This window comes from Oncorhynchus masou, unplaced genomic scaffold (assembly GCF_036934945.1).
Source record: "Oncorhynchus masou masou isolate Uvic2021 unplaced genomic scaffold, UVic_Omas_1.1 unplaced_scaffold_3503, whole genome shotgun sequence".
Classification (NCBI taxonomy): Eukaryota; Metazoa; Chordata; class Actinopteri; order Salmoniformes; family Salmonidae; genus Oncorhynchus; species Oncorhynchus masou.
Genome location: NW_027009911.1, coordinates 3,475 through 29,991, shown reverse-complemented (window position 1 = coordinate 29,991; position 26,517 = coordinate 3,475). Strand labels below are relative to the sequence as shown.

Here is a 26,517-nt window from a genome sequence, read left to right as displayed (position 1 = left end):
TGCCTTTCAGTCCCATCAATTTAATTATAGATATGAGAGAAGAAGACAGCTCTGCTGCCAGACACAAAATAAAGGAAAAAAGAAAACGCACATTTCCTTAAAAGACATCAAATAAGACAATCAACACATCTATCTGCTCTCCTGAGAAGGACCATTGCTTTCCAGTATTTTTTTTTAAACCCTTTTCATTTTATCCTCAATTTCCTTTTCCGTTCTCCCTCTTTAAATTCTAAACCATGCAACAATAAAAAATAAAAAAATACAACAAAAGTAGGATTGTTTCTTCCAGTATTCGCTGCTTCCATCCTTTTCATCTTCAGTTGCGTTTTAACTCTAAACACCTATTTACCAGATTCCATACAATAAATACAGAATAAACACCAGCACTAATCAGTAGTTAGAGTACTGTTTATGTCCAGGATAATTAAGACCAGCAGTAATCAGTAGTTAGAGTACTGTTTATGTCCAGGATAATTAAGACCAGCAGTAATCAGTAGTTAGAGTACTGTTTATGTCCAGAAAGGCACAACAATGTGTGTCTTTGTGCAGGTCAGTGTTGTATCACCACATTCTCTCCAACACAGTGCAGAGTTTAAACATAAACAATATGATGTTAAAAAAAAGGGGCAAACTGCTCTTCAAACAATAACAAAATGGATGTACCAATCACCCCGTTCGATAATGTTAATAACCATAGAAATAGAATGACTAGAAAGGCAATTACCACTAAAAGACTGTGCCATTCTTTCACTGTTAATAATGTCTTTGCAGTCTTCTAGTAATCCAGAAGATTGGGACCTCGCCAACACCGCGTCCCAATTGTCTGTCCTTTATCTTGAAGTGCGCAGTTGTGCACTTGGATGGATGAAAGCCTGCACTTTAGAATATTCACCATGAGTCCTATACCAGTCTTCTTTCAAATCTAGGAAGCCAAGGGAACTAGTGCAAACTGCACAAGGAGCAGAAATGGGTCAGAGTTCGGGCTTAAAAGGTCAGGGGTTAGAAGATGTGCTTAAGGTGCTTGGCGCCGTACGTCTTGAAGAAGACCAGGAGGATGAGAGTCCACAAACCCAGGATGAAACCATCTGGAGGGTGCCAGTCCTTCTGCTTTGGTTTCTACAGGATGGGGAAGACAGACAAGACACCTTGGTACGTATAGGCAGAAATACATCAACATGTGATGTCGTACGATATAGTAAACAGGTAAAAAAACAAACATACTTCCTAATTGTACGGCTTTAATCAATAATTAGTTATCACTATATATCACTATTGGAATCCACTTGGCAGACAAGTTGAAGAAGCGTAATAAAACAGTGTTTATAGTACTGGGTCGGACCCCCCTTTGCCTCTAGACGTTGTGGTATCAAGGGACCTACGCCACACCGTTACACCACCAGCCTGCACCGTTGAGGTGCTATGTGAGAGCTGTCCAGGTACACCCATCTAGTACGGGATCGGACCCCCCTTTGCCTCTAGACGTTGTGGTATCAAGGGACCTACGCCACACCGTTACACCACCAGCCAGCACCGTTGAGGTGCTATGTGAGAGCTGTCCAGGTACACCCATCTAGTACGGGATCGGACCCCCTTTGCCTCTAGACGTTGTGGTATCAAGGGACCTACGCCACACTGTTACACCACCAGCCTGCACCGTTGAGGTGCTATGTGAGAGCTGTCCAGGTACACCCATCTAGTACGGGATCGGACCCCCTTTGCCTCTAGACGTTGTGGTATCAAGGGACCTACGCCACACCGTTACACCACCAGCCTGCACCGTTGAGGTGCTATGTGAGAGCTGTCCAGGTACACCCATCTAGTACGGGATCGGACCCCCCTTTGCCTCTAGACGTTGTGGTATCAAGGGACCTACGCCACACCGTTACACCACCAGCCTGCACCGTTGAGGTGCTATGTGAGAGCTGTCCAGGTACACCCATCTAGTACGGGATCGGACCCCCTTTGCCTCTAGACGTTGTGGTATCAAGGGACCTACGCCACACCGTTACACCACCAGCCAGCACCGTTGAGGTGCTATGTGAGAGCTGTCCAGGTACACCCATCTAGTACGGGATCGGACCCCCTTTGCCTCTAGACGTTGTGGTATCAAGGGACCTACGCCACACTGTTACACCACCAGCCTGCACCGTTGAGGTGCTATGTGAAGCTGTCCAGGTACACCCATCTAGTACGGGATCGGACCCCCTTTGCCTCTAGACGTTGTGGTATCAAGGGACCTACGCCACACCGTTACACCACCAGCCTGCACCGTTGAGGTGCTATGTGAGAGCTGTCCAGGTACACCCATCTAGTACGGGATCGGACCCCCTTTGCCTCTAGACGTTGTGGTATCAAGGGACCTACGCCACACCGTTACACCACCAGCCTGCACCGTTGAGGTGCTATGTGAGAGCTGTCCAGGTACACCCATCTAGTAGGGGATCGGACCCCCTTTGCCTCTAGACGTTGTGGTATCAAGGGACCTACGCCACACCGTTACACCACCAGCCTGCACCGTTGAGGTGCTATGTGAGAGCTGTCCAGGTACACCCATCTAGTACGGGATCGGACCCCCTTTTCCTCTAGACGTTGTGGTATCAAGGGACCTACGCCACACCGTTACACCACCAGCCAGCACCGTTGAGGTGCTATGTGAGAGCTGTCCAGGTACACCCATCTAGTACGGGATCGGACCCCCTTTGCCTCTAGACGTTGTGGTATCAAGGGACCTACGCCACACCGTTACACCACCAGCCTGCACCGTTGAGGTGCTATGTGAGAGCTGTCCAGGTACACCCATCTAGTACGGGATCGGACCCCCCTTTTCCTCTAGACGTTGTGGTATCAAGGGACCTACGCCACACCGTTACACCACCAGCCTGCACCGTTGAGGTGCTATGTGAGAGCTGTCCAGGTACACCCATCTAGTACGGGATCGGACCCCCCTTTGCCTCTAGACGTTGTGGTATCAAGGGACCTACGCCACACCGTTACACCACCAGCCAGCACCGTTGAGGTGCTATGTGAGAGCTGTCCAGGTACACCCATCTAGTACGGGATCGGACCCCCTTTTCCTCTAGACGTTGTGGTATCAAGGGACCTACGCCACACCGTTACACCACCAGCCTGCACCGTTGAGGTGCTATGTGAGAGCTGTCCAGGTACACCCATCTAGTACGGGATCGGACCCCCTTTTCCTCTAGACGTTGTGGTATCAAGGGACCTACGCCACACCGTTACACCACCAGCCTGCACCGTTGAGGTGCTATGTGAGAGCTGTCCAGGTACACCCATCTAGTACGGGATCGGACCCCCTTTGCCTCTAGACGTTGTGGTATCAAGGGACCTACGCCACACCGTTACACCACCAGCCTGCACCGTTGAGGTGCTATGTGAGAGCTGTCCAGGTACACCCATCTAGTACGGGATCGGACCCCCTTTTCCTCTAGACGTTGTGGTATCAAGGGACCTACGCCACACCGTTACACCACCAGCCTGCACCGTTGAGGTGCTATGTGAGAGCTGTCCAGGTACACCCATCTAGTACGGGATCGGACCCCCTTTGCCTCTAGACGTTGTGGTATCAAGGGACCTACGCCACACCGTTACACCACCAGCCAGCACCGTTGAGGTGCTATGTGAGAGCTGTCCAGGTACACCCATCTAGTACGGGATCGGACCCCCTTTTCCTCTAGACGTTGTGGTATCAAGGGACCTACGCCACACCGTTACACCACCAGCCTGCACCGTTGAGGTGCTATGTGAGAGCTGTCCAGGTACACCCATCTAGTACGGGATCGGACCCCCTTTTCCTCTAGACGTTGTGGTATCAAGGGACCTACGCCACACCGTTACACCACCAGCCTGCACCGTTGAGGTGCTATGTGAGAGCTGTCCAGGTACACCCATCTAGTACGGGATCGGACCCCCTTTGCCTCTAGACGTTGTGGTATCAAGGGACCTACGCCACACCGTTACACCACCAGCCTGCACCGTTGAGGTGCTATGTGAGAGCTGTCCAGGTACACCCATCTAGTACGGGATCGGACCCCCTTTGCCTCTAGACGTTGTGGTATCAAGGGACCTACGCCACACCGTTACACCACCAGCCTGCACCGTTGAGGTGCTATGTGAGAGCTGTCCAGGTACACCCATCTAGTACGGGATCGGACCCCCCTTTGCCTCTAGACGTTGTGGTATCAAGGGACCTACGCCACACCGTTACACCACCAGCCAGCACCGTTGAGGTGCTATGTGAGAGCTGTCCAGGTACACCCATCTAGTACGGGATCGGACCCCCCTTTGCCTCTAGACGTTGTGGTATCAAGGGACCTACGCCACACTGTTACACCACCAGCCTGCACCGTTGAGGTGCTATGTGAGAGCTGTCCAGGTACACCCATCTAGTACGGGATCGGACCCCCCTTTGCCTCTAGACGTTGTGGTATCAAGGGACCTACGCCACACCGTTACACCACCAGCCTGCACCGTTGAGGTGCTATGTGAGAGCTGTCCAGGTACACCCATCTAGTACGGGATCGGACCCCCTTTGCCTCTAGACGTTGTGGTATCAAGGGACCTACGCCACACCGTTACACCACCAGCCTGCACCGTTGAGGTGCTATGTGAGAGCTGTCCAGGTACACCCATCTAGTAGGGGATCGGACCCCCTTTGCCTCTAGACGTTGTGGTATCAAGGGACCTACGCCACACCGTTACACCACCAGCCTGCACCGTTGAGGTGCTATGTGAGAGCTGTCCAGGTACACCCATCTAGTACGGGATCGGACCCCCTTTTCCTCTAGACGTTGTGGTATCAAAGGGACCTACGCCACACCGTTACACCACCAGCCAGCACCGTTGAGGTGCTATGTGAGAGCTGTCCAGGTACACCCATCTAGTACGGGATCGGACCCCCCTTTGCCTCTAGACGTTGTGGTATCAAGGGACCTACGCCACACCGTTACACCACCAGCCTGCACCGTTGAGGTGCTATGTGAGAGCTGTCCAGGTACACCCATCTAGTACGGGATCGGACCCCCCTTTTCCTCTAGACGTTGTGGTATCAAGGGACCTACGCCACACCGTTACACCACCAGCCTGCACCGTTGAGGTGCTATGTGAAGCTGTCCAGGTACACCCATCTAGTACGGGATCGGACCCCCTTTGCCTCTAGACGTTGTGGTATCAAGGGACCTACGCCACACCGTTACACCACCAGCCAGCACCGTTGAGGTGCTATGTGAGAGCTGTCCAGGTACACCCATCTAGTACGGGATCGGACCCCCTTTTCCTCTAGACGTTGTGGTATCAAGGGACCTACGCCACACCGTTACACCACCAGCCTGCACCGTTGAGGTGCTATGTGAGAGCTGTCCAGGTACACCCATCTAGTACGGGATCGGACCCCCTTTTCCTCTAGGCGTTGTGGTATCAAGGGACCTACGCCACACCGTTACACCACCAGCCTGCACCGTTGAGGTGCTATGTGAGAGCTGTCCAGGTACACCCATCTAGTACGGGATCGGACCCCCTTTGCCTCTAGACGTTGTGGTATCAAGGGACCTACGCCACACCGTTACACCACCAGCCTGCACCGTTGAGGTGCTATGTGAGAGCTGTCCAGGTACACCCATCTAGTACGGGATCGGACCCCCTTTTCCTCTAGACGTTGTGGTATCAAGGGACCTACGCCACACCGTTACACCACCAGCCTGCACCGTTGAGGTGCTATGTGAGAGCTGTCCAGGTACACCCATCTAGTACGGGATCGGACCCCCTTTGCCTCTAGACGTTGTGGTATCAAGGGACCTACGCCACACCGTTACACCACCAGCCAGCACCGTTGAGGTGCTATGTGAGAGCTGTCCAGGTACACCCATCTAGTACGGGATCGGACCCCCTTTTCCTCTAGACGTTGTGGTATCAAGGGACCTACGCCACACCGTTACACCACCAGCCTGCACCGTTGAGGTGCTATGTGAGAGCTGTCCAGGTACACCCATCTAGTACGGGATCGGACCCCCTTTTCCTCTAGACGTTGTGGTATCAAGGGACCTACGCCACACCGTTACACCACCAGCCTGCACCGTTGAGGTGCTATGTGAGAGCTGTCCAGGTACACCCATCTAGTACGGGATCGGACCCCCCTTTGCCTCTAGACGTTGTGGTATCAAGGGACCTACGCCACACCGTTACACCACCAGCCTGCACCGTTGACACCAGGCAGAACGGGGACATGGGGTCATCCTTCTGAGGCCAAATCCTGACTCTGCCATTAGCATGACCCAACAGCAACCAGGATTGGTTAGATCAGGCCATGTTTTTCCTCTCCTGAATTGTCCAGGGTTGGTGATGGCCTGCCCACTGGAGCTGAGTCTTCTTGTTTTGATAGGAGTGGAACCCGGTGTGGTCGTCTGCTGTCTTATCATATCAATGACAAGGATCAGAGAGTTCTGTTGGAGAAGCTGTTCTGCACACCACTGTTGTACTGCGCCGTTATTCTCCTGTTTGTGGCCAGCCTGTTAGCATGCGCCATTCTCCTTCATCCTCTCGTCAACGAAGATGTTTTCGCCCACAAGACTGCCGCTGACTGGACGTTTGTTTGTTTGTAACTATAGAATAATAGTGGGGCGGTGTCACACTTCTAGGAAGAAACAGCAGAATGCACAAGGCAAAGAGAAGGCTATTTTAACATAGGGCCTAATGGCCGATTAGACCGAGTGGGTAGTCGTGACGAGTGGGCAGAGTTCCACAGTGTCTCACCTGGTGTATAATCTCAGCCACTGGTAGTTGGTCCACATATGACTGGCTCTCTGTCTTCAGCTCACTTACTGGTCTGATAAGACAAAACACACAACATTAGATACGACCAAAACACACAACATTAGATACGACCAAAACACACAACATTAGATACGACCAAAACACACAACATTAGATACGACCAAAACACACAACATTAGATACGACCAAAACACACAACATTAGATAAGAGAAAAACACACAACATTAGATACGACCAAAACACACAACATTAGATACGACCAAAACACACAACATTAGATACGACCAAAACACACAACATTAGATACGACCAAAACACACAACATTAGATACGACCAAAACACACAACATTAGATACAACAAAACACAACATTAGATACAACCAAAACACACAACATTAGATACGACCAAAACACACAACATTAGATACGACAAAAACACACAGCATTAGATAAGACAAAACATACAACAAAACACACAATAGATATGACAAAACACACAACACATTAGATAAGACAAACACACAACATTAGACTACACACACACACAGACAATTAGAGAGACAGAGAAGTCTGGTACACAACACTATAAAAAAACGGCTGTATTTTGGGTGAGATTATGTGAGTGGTTGGTTGGCACAGTTTCTAGCTCCAACAGTAATACCTAGCTAAATATACCACAGCTCAGGGCTGTTCTTAAGCACGACGCAACGCGGAGTGCCTGGATACAGCAAATAGCCGTAGTATATTGACCATATACCACAAACCACAAAAGGTGCCTTATTGCTTTTATAAACTGGTTACCAACATAATGAGAAATATACAAATGTATTGTCATACCCGTGTTATACAGGTCTGATATACCACTGCTGTCAGCCAATCAGCAGTCAGGGCTCGAACCACCCAGTTCATAAAGTATAACATTCTATTGGTTGCAATAATTTTTTTATAATAATTTCAATTGAAAAACTGTAAAAGTGTCTGTTTATTACTGTGGCTCCTTTAAAATCAGTCAAATTAATAAAAAAAAATTATCTTGCTTTCTTTTAACCTTTGGTTGTAGAGAAGGTAGAGTCAATTCTTCCCGCTAACATTTGATGTGTGAAGTGACTTTACTCCAACAACAATAACAGGAAATATTACCTTTCCACAGCCAGATGCACCATGGGAGCTGTCAGGTTGATGGTTTCCATGGTGATCTCTACTTTACGGACACTGCCAAAGAAGTCGGTGATGAGGACGTTTCCGGGGTCCCGGAGGAAAAGGTCTGTACGGTGGCCCGGAGTGGACACACACTGACTCTTAGGACACACCTTAAACTGGAACACACTGACTCTTAGGACACACCTTAAACTGGAACACACTGACTCTTAGGACACACCTTAAACTGGAACACACTGACTCTTAGGACACACCTTAAACTGGAACACACTGACTCTTAGGTCACACCTTAAACTGGAACACACTGACTCTTAGGACACACCTTAAACTGGAACACACTGACTCTTAGGACACACCTTAAACTGGAACACACTGACTCTTAGGACACACCTTAAACTGGAACACACTGACTCTTAGGACACACCTTAAACTGGAACACGCTGACTCTTTATCAAACCCAACTCCTAGGAGGTTTTAAAGCAGGGTCCTCTAAACACGGTCCCTTCCCCCACCAAACACAGCCCTTCTGGCCCAGGGAGACTAATCCATATTATTGATTGTTAATACCACAAACAAAATCTAGAACAAAGAGACAGGGCAGCTTCACAAAACAACAAGATTGGTGGAAATAATATGCATTAGTGGGAGGTCCAGGCCACAATGGATTTAAAGGGTTTGAAGTTTGTGATGGTAATGCCCATTGTGGCTTGGGTTAGTGGGTTAGCAGGAGGGGGCAATAGAAACCCAGGGGGAGGGAGGGGGCAGTAGAACGCCCAGGGGAGGGAGGGGGCAGTAGAACCCCCAGGGGGAGGGAGGGGGCAGTAGAACCCCAGGGGGAGGGAAGGGGCAGTAGAACGCCCAGGGGGAGGGAGGGGGCAGTAGAACCCCTAGGGGGAGGGAGGGGGCAGTAGAACCCCCAGGGGGAGGGAGGGGGCAGTAGAACCCCTAGGGGGAGGGAGGGGGCAGTAGAACCCCTAGGGGGAGGGAGGGGGCAGTAGAACCCCTAGGGGGAGGGAGGGGCAGTAGAACCCCTAGGGGGAGGGAGGGTGGTAATAAGGTCCTAGACGCATCACAAATGGAACCCTATTCCCTAAACAATGCACTACTTATGACCAGGGCCCCATCAGGTCTCAAGACGCGCCCCCACCCCCCATCAGGTCTCAAGACGCGCCCCCACCCCCCATCAGGTCTCAAGACGCGCCCCCACCCCCCATCAGGTCTCAAGACGCGCCCCCACCCCCCACATCAGGTCTCAAGACGCGCCCCCCCCTCCCATCAGGTCTCAAGACGCGCCCCCCACCCTCCCATCAGGTCTCAAGACGCGCCCCCCCCCCATCAGGTCTCAAGACGCGCCCCCACCCCCCATCAGGTCTCAAGACGCGCCCCACCCCCCCATCAGGTCTCAAGACGCGCCCCCACCCCATCAGGTCTCAAGACGCGCCCCCACCCCCATCAGGTCTCAAGACGCGCCCCACCCCCACATCAGGTCTCAAGACGCGCCCCCACCCCCCATCAGGTCTCAAGACGCGACCCCACCCTCCCATCAGGTCTCAAGACGCGCCCCCCCCCCCATCAGGTCTCAAGAAGAGCCCCCACCCCCCATCAGGTCTCAAGACGCGACCCCAAAAGGTCTCAAGACGTGCCCCACCCCCCATCAGGTCTCAAGACGCGCCCCCACCCTCCCATCAGGTCTCAAGACGCGCCCCCCACCCCCATCAGGTCTCAAGACGCGCCCCCCACCCCCCATCAGGTCTCAAGACGCGCCCCCACCCCCCACATCAGGTCTCAAGACGCGCCCCCACCCCCCATCAGGTCTCAAGACGCGACCCCACCCTCCCATCAGGTCTCAAGACGCGCCCCCACCCTCCCATCAGGTCTCAAGACGCGCCCCCACCCCCCATCAGGTCTCAAGACGCGCCCCCACCCCCCATCAGGTCTCAAGACGCGCCCCACCCCCATCAGGTCTCAAGACGCGCCCCCACCCCCATCAGGTCTCAAGACGCGCCCCCACCCCCCATCAGGTCTCAAGAAGAGCCCCCACCCCCATCAGGTCTCAAGACGCGACCCCAAAGGTCTCAAGACGCGCCCCCACCCCCATCAGGTCTCAAGACGCCCCCCACCCCCCATCAGGTCTCAAGACGCGCCCCCCACGCCCCACATCAGGTCTCAAGACGCGCCCCCACCCCCCATCAGGTCTCAAGACGCGCCCCCACCCCCATCAGGTCTCAAGACGCGCCTCCACCCCCCATCAGGTCTCAAGACGCGCCTCCACCCCCCATCAGGTCTCAAGACGCGCCCCACCCCCCACATCAGGTCTCAAGACGCGCCCCCACCCCCCCATCAGGTCTCAAGACGCGCCCCCACCCCCCACATCAGGTCTCAAGACGCGCCTCCACCCCCCATCAGGTCTCAAGACGCGCCTCCACCCCCCATCAGGTCTCAAGACGCGACCCCACCCCCCATCAGGTCTCAAGACGCGCCCCCACCCCCACATCAGGTCTCAAGACGCGCCGTCTCTCCCCCATCAGGTCTCAAGATGAAGGGAGGAAGAGTACAGAGAGCAGAGCCCAAAGCTGTGAGGTCAGGCTGTGTCTGCCCCCCCGTCCCTCCTGTCTGGCCCCCCCCTCCCGTCTGCCCCCCTCCCTTCTGTCTGCCCCCCTTCCTCCTGTCTGGCCCCCTCCCCTCCCTCCTGTCTGGCCCCGCCCCCCCTCCCTCCTGTCTGCCCCCCCCCCCCCCCCCCCTCCCTCCTGTCTGGCCCCCCCTCCCTCCTGTCTGGCCCCCCCGTCCCTCCTGTCTGGCATCCCCGTCCCCCCGTCCCTCCTGTCTGGGCCCCCCCCTCCCTCCTGTCTGGCCCCCTCTCTCTCTCCTGTCTGGCCACCCTCTCTCTCCTGTCTGGCCACCCTCTCCCTCCTGTCTGGCCACCCTCTCCCTCCTGTCTGGCCACCCCTCCCTCCTGTCTGGCCACCCCCTCCCTCCTGTCTGGCCACCCCCTCCCTCCTGTCTGGCCACCTCCTGTCTGGCTTGGTGATGATAGGGGTAGCAACCTTAATGAAGGGTCCATAACATCTAACCCAGATGTTTTTTGGGGTCAAGTTTAAGGAGCTCCTTTAGCACCTCGGATTCAGTGACCGCCTGCAGGGAGAAACATTGTAGCGGGGCAGGAAAAAAAGAGGGAGGAGCCTAGGGGCTAGTCGCATTAGAAGGAGTGAGAGATGAGGAAGTGTTGGACAGTCAAGGAGGCATGGCTGAGTCAAATAGGAATCCTGACTTAATGGAGTGGTGATTAAAGAGCTCAGCCATGTGCTTCTTGTCAGTAACAACCACATCATCAACATTAAGGGACATGGGCTCCTTGTCAGTAACAACCACATCATCAACATTAAGGGACATGGGCAGCTGTGAGAAGGAGAGTTTATTCTCCAGGTCTTGAACCGTTTTCCAGAACTTCTTGGGGTTAGACCCACAGAGAGAGAACTGCTCCTTAAAGAAACTAACTTTGGCCTTCTGGATAGTGTGAGTGCACTTCTCATTTGCCTGAACTTGAGCCAGTCAGCCTGAGTATGCCGAGCCTTTCACCAAATGTAATTCTGGAGGTGGAGTAACTCTGCCAGATCACGGTCGAACCAGGGGCTGAACTTGTTTTTAATTCAAATTTTCTTTATGTGGGCGTGTTTGTTAACAATACCACTGAAAATATCAAAAAAGAAGGTCCAAGTGTCTTCGACAGAGGGGATCAAGCTGATTCTATACCAGTTTACAGAGGCCAGGTCATGAAGGAAGGCTTGCTCATTAAAGTTTTTTAGCAAGCGTCTGACATTTCAGGACAGGTCGTCCCAATGAGCAGCCATTACGAACACAGGCTGTAAAACAGTGATCACTGAGGTCATTACAGAAAACACCAGACTGATACCTATCAGGATTATTTGTGAGGATAACATCGAGGAGAGCAGCCTTTTCTGGGTGTTTGGAGTCATACCTTGTGGGATTGGTGATAATCTGAGAAAGATTTAGGGAGTCCCATTGCTTTGGGACTTGGTCAGGTGGTTTAAGCCCGTCCCAGTTTAGGTCACCTAGCAGGACAAATTCAGGCTTGGTGTAAGGGGCCAGGAGAGAGCTTAGGGCAAGTAGGGTACAGGCCGGTGCTGATGGAGGACAATAGCACCCAGCAACAGTCAACAAACAGCTATTTGAAAGTGTAATGCTTAAAACTATCATATCAAATTGTTTGGGGACAGACTTGGTGGAGACAACCGAGCACTGAAGGTGATCCTTGGTGAAGATCTGTCTTGCCGAAAAAGGACTAACCCCAGCTTTACCACCTTTAGGACCAACCCCACCTTTAGGACCAACCCCACCTTTAGGACCAACCCCACCTTTAGGACCAACCCCACCTTTAGGACCAACCCCACCTTTAGGACCAAGCCCACCTTTAGGACCAAGCCCACCTTTAGGACCAAGCCCACCTTTAGGACCAAGCCCACCTTTACCCCCTTTAGGACCAACCCCACCTTTAGGACCAACCCCACCTTTAGGACCAACCTCAGCTTCATCCCCCTTTAAAGCGAACCCCACATCCAGAGAAAGGCCTAAGAGAGGGAGAGAGCGTGCGAGAGACTCACCAGATCGTTCATGTTAGCGGTGCTAGCAGGGTGAATATCCTCCAGAAACTCCAACAGGTAGAATGTATACCTGTCCATTAGATGGACCCCGATAGCCAGGTCTGGCTGGTGCTGGAAGAACAGAAGAATACATGGTGTTTCACACGTAGGAACTCTTATCACATCTAACGTATTGAGAAAGCCCTTTTTACATCAGCAGATTACACACAAACCCAGTCTAAAACCACAAAACAGCAAGAAATGCAGGTGTAGAAGCACGGTGGTTTGGAAAAACTCCACAGAAAGGCCAAAACCTAGGAAGAAACCTAGAGAGGAACCAGGTTGAGGGGTGGCCAGTCCTTTTCTGACTGTGCCAGGTGGAGATTATAACAGAGTACATGGCCATTAAGGCCAGATCGTTCTTCAAGATGTCCAAACGTTCAATGATATTCACAGTGGTTATAGGTAAAGTGGTTTTATGGAGACTAGATCGGAGGGAGGATTGTAAACACTTTACTTTACAGAGGACAACACAGAGATACTACCATGTCAACAACACCTGAGAGGACAACACAGAGATACTACCATGTCAACAACACCTGAGAGGACAACACAGAGATACTACCACATCAACAACACCTGAGAGGACAACACAGAGCTACTACCATGTCAACACCTCAGAGGACAACACAGAGATACTACCACATCAACAACACCTTAGAGGACAACACAGAGATACTACCACATCAACACCTCAGAGGACAACACAGAGATACTACCATGTCAACAACACAGAGATTCTACCATGTCAACAACACCTTAGAGGACAACACAGAGATACTACCATGTCAACACCATAGAGGACAACACAGAGATACTACCATGTCAACAACACCTTAAAGGACAACACAGAGATACTACCATGTCAACAACACCATAGAGGACAACACAGAGATACTACCACATCAACAACACCTCAGAGGACAACACAGAGATACTACCACATCAACAACACCTTAGAGGACAACACAGAGATACTACCATGTCAACAACACCTTAGAGGACAACACAGAGATACTACCATGTCAACAACACCTTAGAGGACAACACAGAGATACTACCATGTCAACATCACCTTAGAGGACAACACAGAGATACTACCATGTCAACAACACCTTAGAGGACAACACAGAGATACTACCATGTCAACACCATAGAGGACAACACAGAAATACTACCATGTCAACAACACCTGAGAGGACAACACAGAGCTACTACCATGTCAACACCATCTTGCTTCTCCTTCTTGACTGGAGGCCAGGTGTGTGTGTGTGTGTTCTGGTTACTTACCGACAGGGAGTCCTCTCCTACTTGACTGGAGGCCAGGGCCATGAGGTTAGGAGAGTAAAATCTCTCATACATGGAGGCTCCCTGACAAGTATCAATGATGAACAGCAGCTCATTGTACCTGTAAACACAGACACGTATATATTTTGACAGTGAAGCTAAAAAATAAAATTGTCTCTATACTCCAGCATTTTGAATTTGAGACCAAATGTCTTATGATAAGACAAAGCTTAGTATTTGGTCCCATATTCCTAGCAGACAATGATTACAGCAAGCTTGTGACTACAAACTTGTTGGATGCATTTGCTGTTTGTTTTGGTTGTGTTTCAGATTATTTTGTGCCCAACAGAAATTAATGGTAAATAATATATTGTGTAATTTGAGTCACTTTTATTGTAGATAAGAATACAATATGTTTCTGAACACTACATTAATGTGGATGCTTCCATGATTACGGATCGTCCTGAAGGAATCGTGAAAGATGAATAAGAATGTTACAGAGGCATAAATATCAAACCCCCAAGACATGCTAACTTCCCCTGTTATTGTCACGGTGAGAGGTTAGCATGTGTTGGGGGTATGATATAAAATGCTAACTTCCCCTGTTATTGTAATGGTGAGAGGTTAGCATGTCTTGGGGGTATGCTAACTTCCCCTGTTATTGTAATGCTGAGAGGTTAGCATGTCTTGGGGGTATGCTAACTTCCCCTGTTACTGTAATGCTGAGAGGTTAGCATGTCTTGGGGGTATGCTAACTTCCCCTGTTACTGTAACGCTGAGAGGTTAGCATGTCTTGGGGGTATGCTAACTTCCCCTGTTATTGTAATGCTGAGAGGTTAGCATGTCTTGGGGGTATGCTAACTTCCCCTGTTACTGTAACGCTGAGAGGTTAGCATGTCTTAGTTAGCATACACTTTTCAAGATTCATTCATGATTATCCATAATTAATATGTAGCTTCACTGTCCAAATGAATACAGCGCCTTTGTAAAGTATTGATCCCCTTTGACTTCCTCATTTTGTTAAATTACAGCCTTACACCCTGACTATACCACTACACCGCTATACCACTACAACACCGCTACACCATTATACCACTACACCACTACACCATTATACCACTACACCATTATACCACTACACCACTATACCACTATACCACTATACCACTATACCACTACACCATTATACCACTACACCACTATGCCATTATACCACTATACCACTACACCATTACACCACTACACCATTATACCACTACACCATTATACCACTGTAACACTACACCATTATACCACTACACCATTATACCACTACACCATTATACCACTACACCATTATACCACTACACCATTATACCACTACACCACTATGCCATTATACCACTATACCACTATGCCATTATACCACTACACCATTATACCACTACACCATTATACCACTGTAACACTACACCATTATACCATTGTACCACTACACCATTATACCACTACACCATTATACCACTACACCACTACACCACTATACCACTATACCACTACACCACTACACCATTATACCACTACACCATTATACCACTACACCACTACACCACTATACCACTACACCACTACACCATTATACCACTACACCATTATACCACTACACCACTATACCACTACACCACTACACCACTACACCATTATACCACTACACCACTATACCACTACACCATTATACCACTGTAACACTACACCATTATACCATTATACCACTACACCATTACACCACTACACCATTATACCACTACACCATTATACCACTACACCATTATACCACTGTAACACTACACCATTATACCATTGTACCACTACACCACTACACCATTATACCACTACACCATTATACCACTACACCACTATACCACTATACCACTACACCACTACACCATTATACCACTACACCATTATACCACTACACCATTATACCACTACACCATTATACCACTAAACCACTACACCACTACACCACTATACCATTATACCACTATACCACTACACCATTATACCACTATACCACTACACCATTATACCACTACACCATTATACCACTACACCATTATACCACTACACCATTATACCACTACACCACTACACCATTATACCACTACACCATTATACCACTACACCATTATACCATTGTACCACTACACCATTATACCACTACACCATTATACCACTACACCACTACACCACTATAACACTACACCATTACACCATTATACCACTACACCATTACACCACTACACCATTACACCACTACACCACTATACAATTATACCACTATACCACTACACCATTATAACACTACACCACTATACCACTACACCATTATACCACTACACCATTATACCACTACACCATTACACCACTACACCATTATACCACTACACCATTATACCACTACACCACTACAACATTATACCACTACACCATTATACCACTACACCACTATACCACTACACCATTATAACACTACACCACTATACCACTACACCATTATACCACTACACCATTATACCACTACACCATTATACCACTACACCATTATACCACTACACCACTATACCACTACAACATTATACCACTACACCATTACACCACTACACCGCTACAACATTATACCGCTACACCATTATACCGCTACACCATTATACCGCTACACCATTATACCACTACACCACTATACCACTCCACCATTATACCACTACACCACTATACCACTACACCATTATACCACTACACCATTATACCACTACACCACTACACCACTACACCATTATACCACTACACCATTATACCACTACACCATTATACCACTACACCATTATACCACTACACCATTATACCACTACACCATTATACCACTACACCACACCATTATACCACTACACCACACCATTATACCACTACACCACTACACCATTATACCACTACACCATTATACCACTACACCATTATACCACTACACCATTATACCACTACACCATTATACCACTACACCACTACACCATTATACCATTATACCACTACACCATTATACCACTACACCATTATACCACTACACCATTATACCACTACACCACACCATTATACCACTACACCACACCATTATACCACTACACCACACCATTATACCACTACACCACTACACCATTACACCACTACACCACTACACCACGACACCACGACACCATTACACCACTATACCACTATACCATTACACCACGACACCACTATACCACTACACCACTACACCACTATATCACTACACCACTATACCACTACACCACTACACCACGACACCACTATACCACTACACCATTACACCACGACACCACTATACCACTACACCACTACACCATTATACCATTACACCACTACACCACGACACCACTATACCATGACACCACGACACCACTATACCACGACACCACTATACCACTACACCACGACACCACTATACCACTACACCACGACACCACTATACCACTACACCATTACACCACGACACCACTATACCACTACACCATTACACCACGACAACACTATACCACTACACCACTATACCACTACACCATTACACCACGACACCACTATACCACTACACCATTACACCACTATACCACTACACCATTACACCACGACACCACTATACCACTATACCACTATACCACGACACCACGACACCACTATACCACTATACCACTACACCATTACACCATTACACCACGACAGCACTATACCACTACACCACTATACCACTACACCACTATACCACGACACCACTATACCATTACACCACAACAACACTATACCACTACACCACTACACCATTACACCACTATACCACTATACCACTACACCATTACACCACTACACCATTACACCACGACAACACTATACCACTATACCACTACACCACTACACCACTACACCATTACACCACTATACCACTACACCACTACACCACTATACCACTACACCACTATACCACTATACCACTACACCATTACACCACAACAACACTATACCACTACACCACTATACCACTACACCACTACACCACTATACCACTATACCACTACACCATTACACCACGACAACACTATACCACTATACCACTACACCACTATACCACTATACCACTACACCACGATACCACTACACCACGACACCACTATACCACTACACCATTACACCACTATACCACTACACCACTATACCACTACACCATTACACCACGACACCATTACACCACGACACCACTACACCACGACACCACTACACCACTACACCACTACACCATTACACCACGACACCACTATACCACTACACCATTACACCACGACACCACTATACCACTACACCATTACACCACGACACCACTATACCACTACACCACGACACCACTACACCATTACACCACTACACCACGACACCACTATACCACTACACCACGACACCACTACACCACGACACCACGACACCACTACACCACGACACCACTACACCACGACACCATTACACCACGACACCACTATACCACTACACCACTACACCACGACAACACTATACCACTACACCATTACACCACAACAACACTATACCACTACACCACGACAACACTATACCACTACACCACTATACCACTACACCATTACACCACGACACCACTATACCACTATACCACTACACCACTACACCACGACACCACTACACCACTACACCATTACACCACGACAACACTATACCACTACACCACTATACCACTACACCACTACACCATTACACCACGACACCACTATACCACTACACCACTACACCACTATACCACTATACCATTACACCACGACAACACTACACCATTACACCACGACACCACTATACCACTATACCACTATACCACGACACCACTATACCACTATACCACTATACCACTATACCACTATACCACTATACCACTACACCACTACACTACTACACTACTACACTACTACACTACTACACCACTACACCACTACACCACTACACCACTATACCACTACACCACTATACCACTACACCACTACACCACTACACCACTACACTACTACACCACTACATGCGTCACCTGCGGTGGAGTAGTCAGTTCTATTGGTGACGCAGATCACAAAGCAAGCCTTATCCCTCCCCTCCACTCCTAACCCTATCCCTCTTCTCTCTTCTCTCCCCCATCCCTCTTCTCACCCTCATCCCTCCCTCTTCACACCCTCCCCCCCATCCCTCCTCTCCCGCCCCTCTTCCACACCCTCATCCCTCTTCTCTCCCTCCCCTCCTCCACACCCTCATCCCTCTTCTCTCCCTCCCCTCCTCCACACCCTCATCCCTCTTCTCTCCCTCCCCCATACCTCTTCTCTCCCCCCCCTCCTCCTCATCCCTCTTCTCCCCCCCTTACCTTCTCTTAGTCCACATCTGTTCAAAGGCGTCGGCCAGCTCCACGTTGCTGATCTCTTCAGAGTCCTGGAACTTCAGGAAGCCGTTCCCACCGTGACCTGTCAATCAATCAATACATCAATCAATCCTTCCATCAATCAATACATAAATCAATACTTCATCAATCAATACATCAATCAATCCTTCCATCAATCAATACATCAATCAATCCTTCCATCAATCAATACATCAATCAATCCTTCCATCAATCAATACATCAATCAATCCTTCCATCAATCAATACATCAATCAATCCTTCCATCAATCAATACATCAATCAATACATCAATCAATACATCAATCAATACTTCCATCAATCAATACATCCATCCATCAAGTACTGTGCCCGCGTATGTATGTATATCCGCCTGCGCGTGTGTGTGTGTGTGTAGCGTGTGCCTAGCGTGTGTGTGTGTAGCGTGTGCCTAGCGTGTGTGTGTAGCGTGTGCCTAGTGTGTGTGTGTGTGTAGCGTGTGCCTAGCGTGTGTGTGTAGCGTGTGCCTAGCGTGTGTGTGTAGCGTGTGCCTAGTGTGTGTGTGTGTGTAGCGTGTGCCTAGCGTGTGTGTGTAGCGTGTGCCTAGCGTGTGTGTGTGTGTAGCGTGTGCCTAGCGTGTGTGTGTGTGTAGCGTGTCCCTAGCGTGTGTGTGTGTGTGTAGCGTGTGCCTAGCGTGTGTGTGTGTGTGTAGCGTGTGCCTAGCGTGTGTGTGTGTGTGTAGCGTGTGCCTAGCGTGTGTGTGTGTGTAACGTGTGCCTAGCGCGTGTGTGTAGCGTGTGCCTAGCGCGTGTGTGTAGCGTGTGCCTAGCGCGTGTGTGTGTGTAGCGTGTGCCTAGTGCGCGCGTGTGTGTGTGTGTAGCGTGTGCCTAAGCGTGTGTGTGTGTGTAGCGTGTGCTAGCGTGTGTGTGTGTGTAGCGTGTGCCTAGCGTGTGTGTGTGTGTGTGTAGCGTGTGCCTGGCGTGTGTGTGTGTGTGTGTAGCGTGTGCCTAGCGTGTGTGTGTGTGTAGCGTGTGCCTAGCGTGTGTGTGTGTGTAGCGTGTGCCTAGCGTGTGTGTGTGTGTAGCGTGTCCCTAGCGTGTGTGTGTGTGTGTAGCGTGTGTGTGTGTGTGTGTAGCGTGTGCCTAGCGTGTGTGTGTGTGTGTAGCGTGTCCCTAGCGTGTGTGTGTGTAGCGTGTGCCTAGCGTGTGTGTGTGTGTGTAGCGTGTGCCTAGCGTGTGTGTGTGTGTGTAGCGTGTGCCTAGCGTGTGTGTGTGTGTGTAGCGTGTGCCTAGCGTGTGTGTGTAGCGTGTGCCTAGCGTGTGTGTGTAGCGTGTGCCTAGCGTGTGTGTGTGTGTAGCGTGTGCCTAGCGTGTGTGTGTAAGCGTGTGCCTAGCGCGTGTGTGCGTGTGCCTAGCGCGTGTGTGTGTGTGTGTAGCGTGTGCCTAGCGCGCGTGTGTGTGTGTAGCGTGTGCCTAGCGTGTGTGTGTGTGTGTAGCGTGTGCCTAGCGTGTGTGTGTGTGTAGCGTGTGCCTAGTGTGTGTGTGTGTAGCGTGTGCCTAGCGTGTGTGTGTAGCGTGTGTGTAGCGTGTGCCTAGCGTGTGTGTGTGTGTAGCGTGTGCCTAGCGTGTGTGTGTGTGTAGCGTGTGCCTAGCGTGTGTGTGTGTGTAGCGTGTCCCTAGCGTGTGTGTGTGTGTAGCGTGTGTGTGTGTGTGTGTAGCGTGTGCCTAGCGTGTGTGTGTGTGTGTGTAGCGTGTGCCTAGCGTGTGTGTGTGTGTGTAGCGTGTGCCTAGCGTGTGTGTGTGTGTGTAGCGTGTGCCTAGCGCGTGTGTGTGTGTGTAGCGTGTGCCTAGCGCGTGTGTGTGTGTGTAGCGTGTGCCTAGCGCGCGTGTGTGTGTGTAGCGTGTGCCCAGCGCGTGTGTGTGTGTGTAGCGTGTGCCCAGCGCGTGTGTGTGTGTAGCGTGTGCCTAGCGCGTGTGTGTGTGTCGAGCGTGTGCCTAGCGCGTGTGTGTGTGTAGCGTGTGCCTAGCGCGTGTGTGTGTGTGTAGCGTGTGCCTAGCGTGTGTGTGTGTGTGTAGCGTGTGCCTAGCGCGTGTGTGTGTGTGTAGCGTGTGTGTGTGTGTGCGTGTGCCCGCGTGTGTGTGTGTGTAGCGTGTGCCTAGCGCGTGTGTGTGTGTGTGTAGCGTGTGCCTAGCGTGTGTGTGTGTGTGTGTGCGCGTGTGCCTAGCGTGTGTGTGTGTGTGTAGCGTGTGCCTAGCGTGTGTGTGTGTGTGTAGCGTGTGCCTAGCGCGTGTGTGTGTAGCGTGTGCCTAGCGCGTGTGTGTGTGTGTAGCGTGTGCCTAGCGCGTGTGTGTGTGTAGCGTGTGCCTAGCGTGTGTGTGTGTAGCGTGTGCCTAGCGCGTGTGTGTGTAGCGTGTGCCTAGCGCGTGTGTGTGTAGCGTGTGCCTAGCGCGTGTGTGTGTAGCGTGTGCCTAGCGTGTGTGTGTGTGTAGCGTGTGCCTAGCGTGTGTGTGTGTGTAGCGTGTGCCTAGCGTGTGTGTGTGTGTGTAGCGTGTGCCTAGCGTGTGTGTGTGTGTGTAGCGTGTGCCTAGCGTGTGTGTGTGTGTAGCGTGTGCCTAGCGTGTGTGTGTGTGTAGCGTGTGCCTAGCGTGTGTGTGTGTGTGTAGCGTGTGCCTAGCGTGTGTGTGTGTGTGTAGCGTGTGCCTAGCTTGTGTGTGTGTGTGTAGCGTGTGCCTAGCTTGTGTGTGTGTGTGTAGCGTGTGCCTAGCGTGTGTGTGTGTGTGTGTGTAGCGTGTGCCTAGCGTGTGTGTGTGTGTGTAGCGTGTGCCTGGCGTGTGTGTGTGTGTGTAGCGTGTGCCTAGCGTGTGTGTGTGTGTGTGTAGCGTGTGCCTAGCGTGTGTGTGTGTGTGTGTAGCGTGTGCCTAGCGTGTGTGTGTGTGTGTAGCGTGTGCCTAGTGTGTGTGTGTGTGTGTTTAGCGTGTGTGTGTGTGTGTAGCGTGTGTGTGTGTGTGTGTAGCGTGTGCCTAGTGTGTGTGTAGCGTGTGCCTAGTGTGTGTGTAGCGTGTGCCTAGCGTGTGTGTGTGTGTAGCGTGTGCCTAGCGTGTGCCTAGCGCGTGTGTGCGTGTGCCTAGCGTGTGCCTAGCGCGTGTGTGTGTAGCGTGTGCCTAGCGTGTGCCTAGCGTGTGCCTAGCGCGTGTGTGTGTAGCGTGTGCCTAGCGTGTGCCTAGCGCGCGTGTGTGTGTAGCGTGTGCCTAGCGCGTGTGTGTGTGTAGCGTGTGCCTAGCGCGTGTGTGTGTGTAGCGTGTGCCTAGCGCGTGTGTGTGTGTAGCGTGTGCCTAGCGCGTGTGTGTGTAGCGTGTGCCTAGCGCGTGTGTGTGTGTAGCGTGTGCCTAGCGCGTGTGTGTGTGTAGCGTGTGCCTAGCGCGTGTGTGTGTGTAGCGTGTGCCTAGCGCGTGTGTGTGTGTAGCGTGTGCCTAGCGCGTGTGTGTGTGTAGCGTGTGCCTAGCGCGTGTGTGTGTGTAGCGTGTGCCTAGCGCGTGTGTGTGTGTAGCGTGTGCCTAGCGCGTGTGTGTGTGTGTAGCGTGTGCCTAGCGCGTGTGTGTGTGTAGCGTGTGCCTAGCGTGTGTGTGTGTGTAGCGTGTGCCTAGCGTGTGTGTGTGTGTGTAGCGTGTGCCTAGCGTGTGTGTGTGTGTGTAGCGTGTGCCTAGCTTGTGTGTGTGTGTGTAGCGTGTGCCTAGCTTGTGTGTGTGTGTGTAGCGTGTGCCTAGCGTGTGTGTGTGTGTGTAGCGTGTGCCTAGCGTGTGTGTGTGTGTAGCGTGTGCCTAGCGTGTGTGTGTGTGTGTGTAGCGTGTGCCTAGCGTGTGTGTGTGTGTGTGTAGCGTGTGCCTAGCGTGTGTGTGTGTGTGTGTAGCGTGTGCCTAGCGTGTGTGTGTGTGTGTGTAGCGTGTGCCTAGTGTGTGTGTGTGTGTGTTTTGCGTGTGGGTGTGGGTGGTTAGCGTGTGTGTGTGTGTGTGTAGCGTGTGTGTGTGTGTGTGTAGCGTGTGCCTAGTGTGTGTGTAGCGTGTGCCTAGTGTGTGTGTAGCGTGTGCCTAGCGTGTGTGTGTGTGTAGCGTGTGCCTAGCGTGTGCCTAGCGCGTGTGTGCGTGTGCCTAGCGTGTGCCTAGCGCGTGTGTGTGCGTGTGCCTAGCGTGTGCCTAGCGTGTGCCCTAGCGCGTGTGTGTGTAAGCGTGTGCCTAGCGTGTGCTAGCGCGTGTGTGTGTGTAGCGTGTGCCTAGCGCGTGTGTGTGTGTAGCGTGTGCCTAGCGCGTGTGTGTGTGTAGCGTGTGCCTAGCGCGTGTGTGTGTGTGTAGCGTGTGCCTAGCGCGTGTGTGTGTGTAGCGTGTGCCTAGCGCGTGTGTGTGTGTGTAGCGTGTGCCTAGCGCGTGTGTGTGTGTAGCGTGTGCCTAGCGCGTGTGTGTGTGTAGCGTGTGCCTAGCGTGTGTGTGTGTGTAAGCGTGTGCCTAGCGTGTGTGTGTGTGTAGCGTGTGCCTAGCGTGTGTGTGTGTGTAGCGTGTGCCTAGCGTGTGTGTGTGTGTAGCGTGTGCCTAGCGTGTGTGTGTGTGTGTAGCGTGTGCCTAGCGTGTGTGTGTGTGTAGCGTGTGCCTAGCGTGTGTGTGTGTGTAGCGTGTGCCTAGCGTGTGTGTGTGTGTAGCGTGTGCCTAGCGTGTGTGTGTGTGTAGCGTGTGCCTAGCGTGTGTGTGTGTGTGCGTGTGCCTAGCGTGTGTGTGTGTGTAGCGTGTGCCTAGCGTGTGTGTGTGTGTAGCGTGTGCCTAGCGTGTGTGTGTGTGTAGCGTGTGCCTAGCGCGTGTGTGTGTGTAGCGTGTGCCTAGCGTGTGTGTGTGTGTAGCGTGTGCCTAGCGTGTGTGTGTGTGTAGCGTGTGCCTAGCGTGTTTGTGTGTGTAGCGTGTGCCTAGTGTGTGTGTGTGTAGCGTGTGCCTAGTGTGTGTGTGTGTGTAGCGTGTGCCTAGTGTGTGTGTGTGTGTGTGTGTAGCGTGTGCCTAGTGTGTGTGTGTAGCGTGTGCCTAGTGTGTGTGTGTGTAGCGTGTGCCTAGTGTGTGTGTGTGTGTGTAGCGTGTGCCTAGTGTGTGTGTGTGTGTGTGTGTGTGTGTAGCGTGTGCCTAGTGTGTGTGTGTGTGTGTGTGTGTGTAGCGTGTGCCTAGTGTGTGTGTGTGTGTGTGTGTGTGCGTGTGCCTAGTGTGTGTGTGTGTGTGTGTGTGTAGCGTGTGCCTAGTGTGTGTGTGTGTAGCGTGTGCCTAGTGTGTGTGTGTGTAGCGTGTGCCTAGTGTATGTGTGTGTGTGTAGCGTGTGCCTAGTGTGTGTGTGTGTGTGTGCGTGTGTAGCGTGTGCCTAGTGTGTGTGTGTGTGCGTGTGTAGCGTGTGCCTAGTGTGTGTGTGTGTGTGTGCGTGTGTAGCGTGTGCCTAGTGTGTGTGTGTGTGTGTGTGTGTGTAGCGTGTGCGTGTGTAGCGTGTGCCTAGTGTGTGTGTGTGTGTAGCGTGTGCCTAGTGTGTGTGTGTACCAGTGAGGTAGATGAGGATGTTGCTGTGGTCGTCAGAGAGGAGACGTTTAGACCGTGGCGTGCTGGGTGGCAGCCTTCCCGTCAGCACACGAAGGAAGTTCTCAACTGTCACCTGGGAATTTTTTTTTTATTTAAAATAAAAAGAGAGAGAGAGAGATTTCACTGTGAGGTCTACCTACACCTGTTGTATTCAGTTGTATTGGCAAAGGGGGAGGGGCTTGGCGTGAGCGGCAAGGGGAGGGGCTTGGCGTGAGCGGCAAGGGGAGGGGCTTGGCGTGAGTGGCAGGGGGAGGGGCTTGGCGTGAGTTGCAGGGGGAGGGGCTTGGTGTGAGCGGCAAGGGGAGGGGCTTGGCGTGAGCGGCAAGGGGAGGGGCTTGGCGTGAGTGGCAGGGGGAGGGGCTTGGTGTGAGTGGCAACACACTCACCTCGTAACCACGGTAATCCACCTCTACGTCATCTCCATACACGTTGAGCTCCATGTTCTTGTGACTGAACACCGTGGCCGGCTTCGGGTTTCTATGGTTACACGCCATGTCGTCTGCCAGCATCAAAACTATGTGACTGGAGAGAAGGGAGGGAGGGAGGGAAGTAAAGAGAGAGGGAGGGACCAGTTATAACATGTCCATCTTTGACCTGAGTATGTCACCTGTGGAGGAGCAGCACTCTGTCAGACAGACAGACAGACAGACAGACAGACAGACAGACAGACAGACAGACAGACCCTGTGGTGGAGCAGCACTCTGTCAGACAGACAGACCCTGTGGTGGAGCAGCACTCTGACAGACAGACAGACCCTGTGGTGGAGCAGCACTCTGTCAGACAGACAGACCCTGTGGTGGAGCAGCACTCTGTCAGACAGACAGACAGACCCTGTGGTGGAGCAGCACTCTGTCAGACAGACAGACCCTGTGGTGGAGCAGCACTCTGTCAGACAGACAGACCCTGTGGAGGAGCAGCACTCTGTCAGACAGACAGACAGACCCTGTGGAGGAGCAGCACTCTGTCAGACAGACAGACCCTGTGGTGGAGCAGCACTCTGTCAGACAGACAGACCCTGTGGTGGAGCAGCACTCTGTCAGACAGACAGACCCTGTGGAGGAGCAGCACTCTGTCAGACAGACAGACCCTGTGGTGGAGCAGCACTCTGTCAGACAGACAGACAGACAGACAGACCCTGTGGTGGAGCAGCACTGTCAGACAGACAGACCCTGTGGTGGAGCAGCACTCTGTCAGACAGACAGACCCTGTGGTCCATAACTGGTACAGACTAGCTCCATTTTAGAATAGCGTCTCATGATTACAATCAACTCTTCCCAGCCCTACCGATCTAAAGAAACTACTGAAGCCTGTTAGAAAACGCTTATACAATCAGTTGAATTTAATCAACGGCCACTAGTCTCTTGTATGCACCGGGCCAATAGTATCCTCTTCACGTGCATATGGCAGCTGTTACCAGCCAGCTGCATCACCTACTCACTCACCTGCTTCTCTCAGCATTCCCTAACCAGTCATCACTCACCTGCTTCTCTCAGCATTCACTAACCAGACATCACTCACCTGCTTCTCTCAGCATTCCCTAACCAGACATC

The 26,517-nt window shown here is 51.2% G+C and overlaps 1 protein-coding gene across 1 annotated transcript; it reads right to left on the bottom strand.

The window, feature by feature from the left end:
- LOC135534508 (GPI-anchor transamidase-like) lies at positions 1-25,486 on the bottom strand. Its single transcript, XM_064961474.1, has 8 exons — positions 25,354-25,486; positions 24,929-25,040; positions 19,365-19,461; positions 13,895-14,012; positions 12,566-12,676; positions 7,929-8,104; positions 6,766-6,838; positions 1-1,116 (listed from the first exon to the last, which is right to left on the bottom strand). Exons 1-8 carry the CDS (start codon positions 25,474-25,476, stop codon positions 1,000-1,002), a joined length of 927 nt encoding a protein of 308 aa, XP_064817546.1. The 5' UTR covers positions 25,477-25,486; the 3' UTR covers positions 1-999.
- Between the last annotated feature and the right edge of the window lie 1,031 nt (positions 25,487-26,517).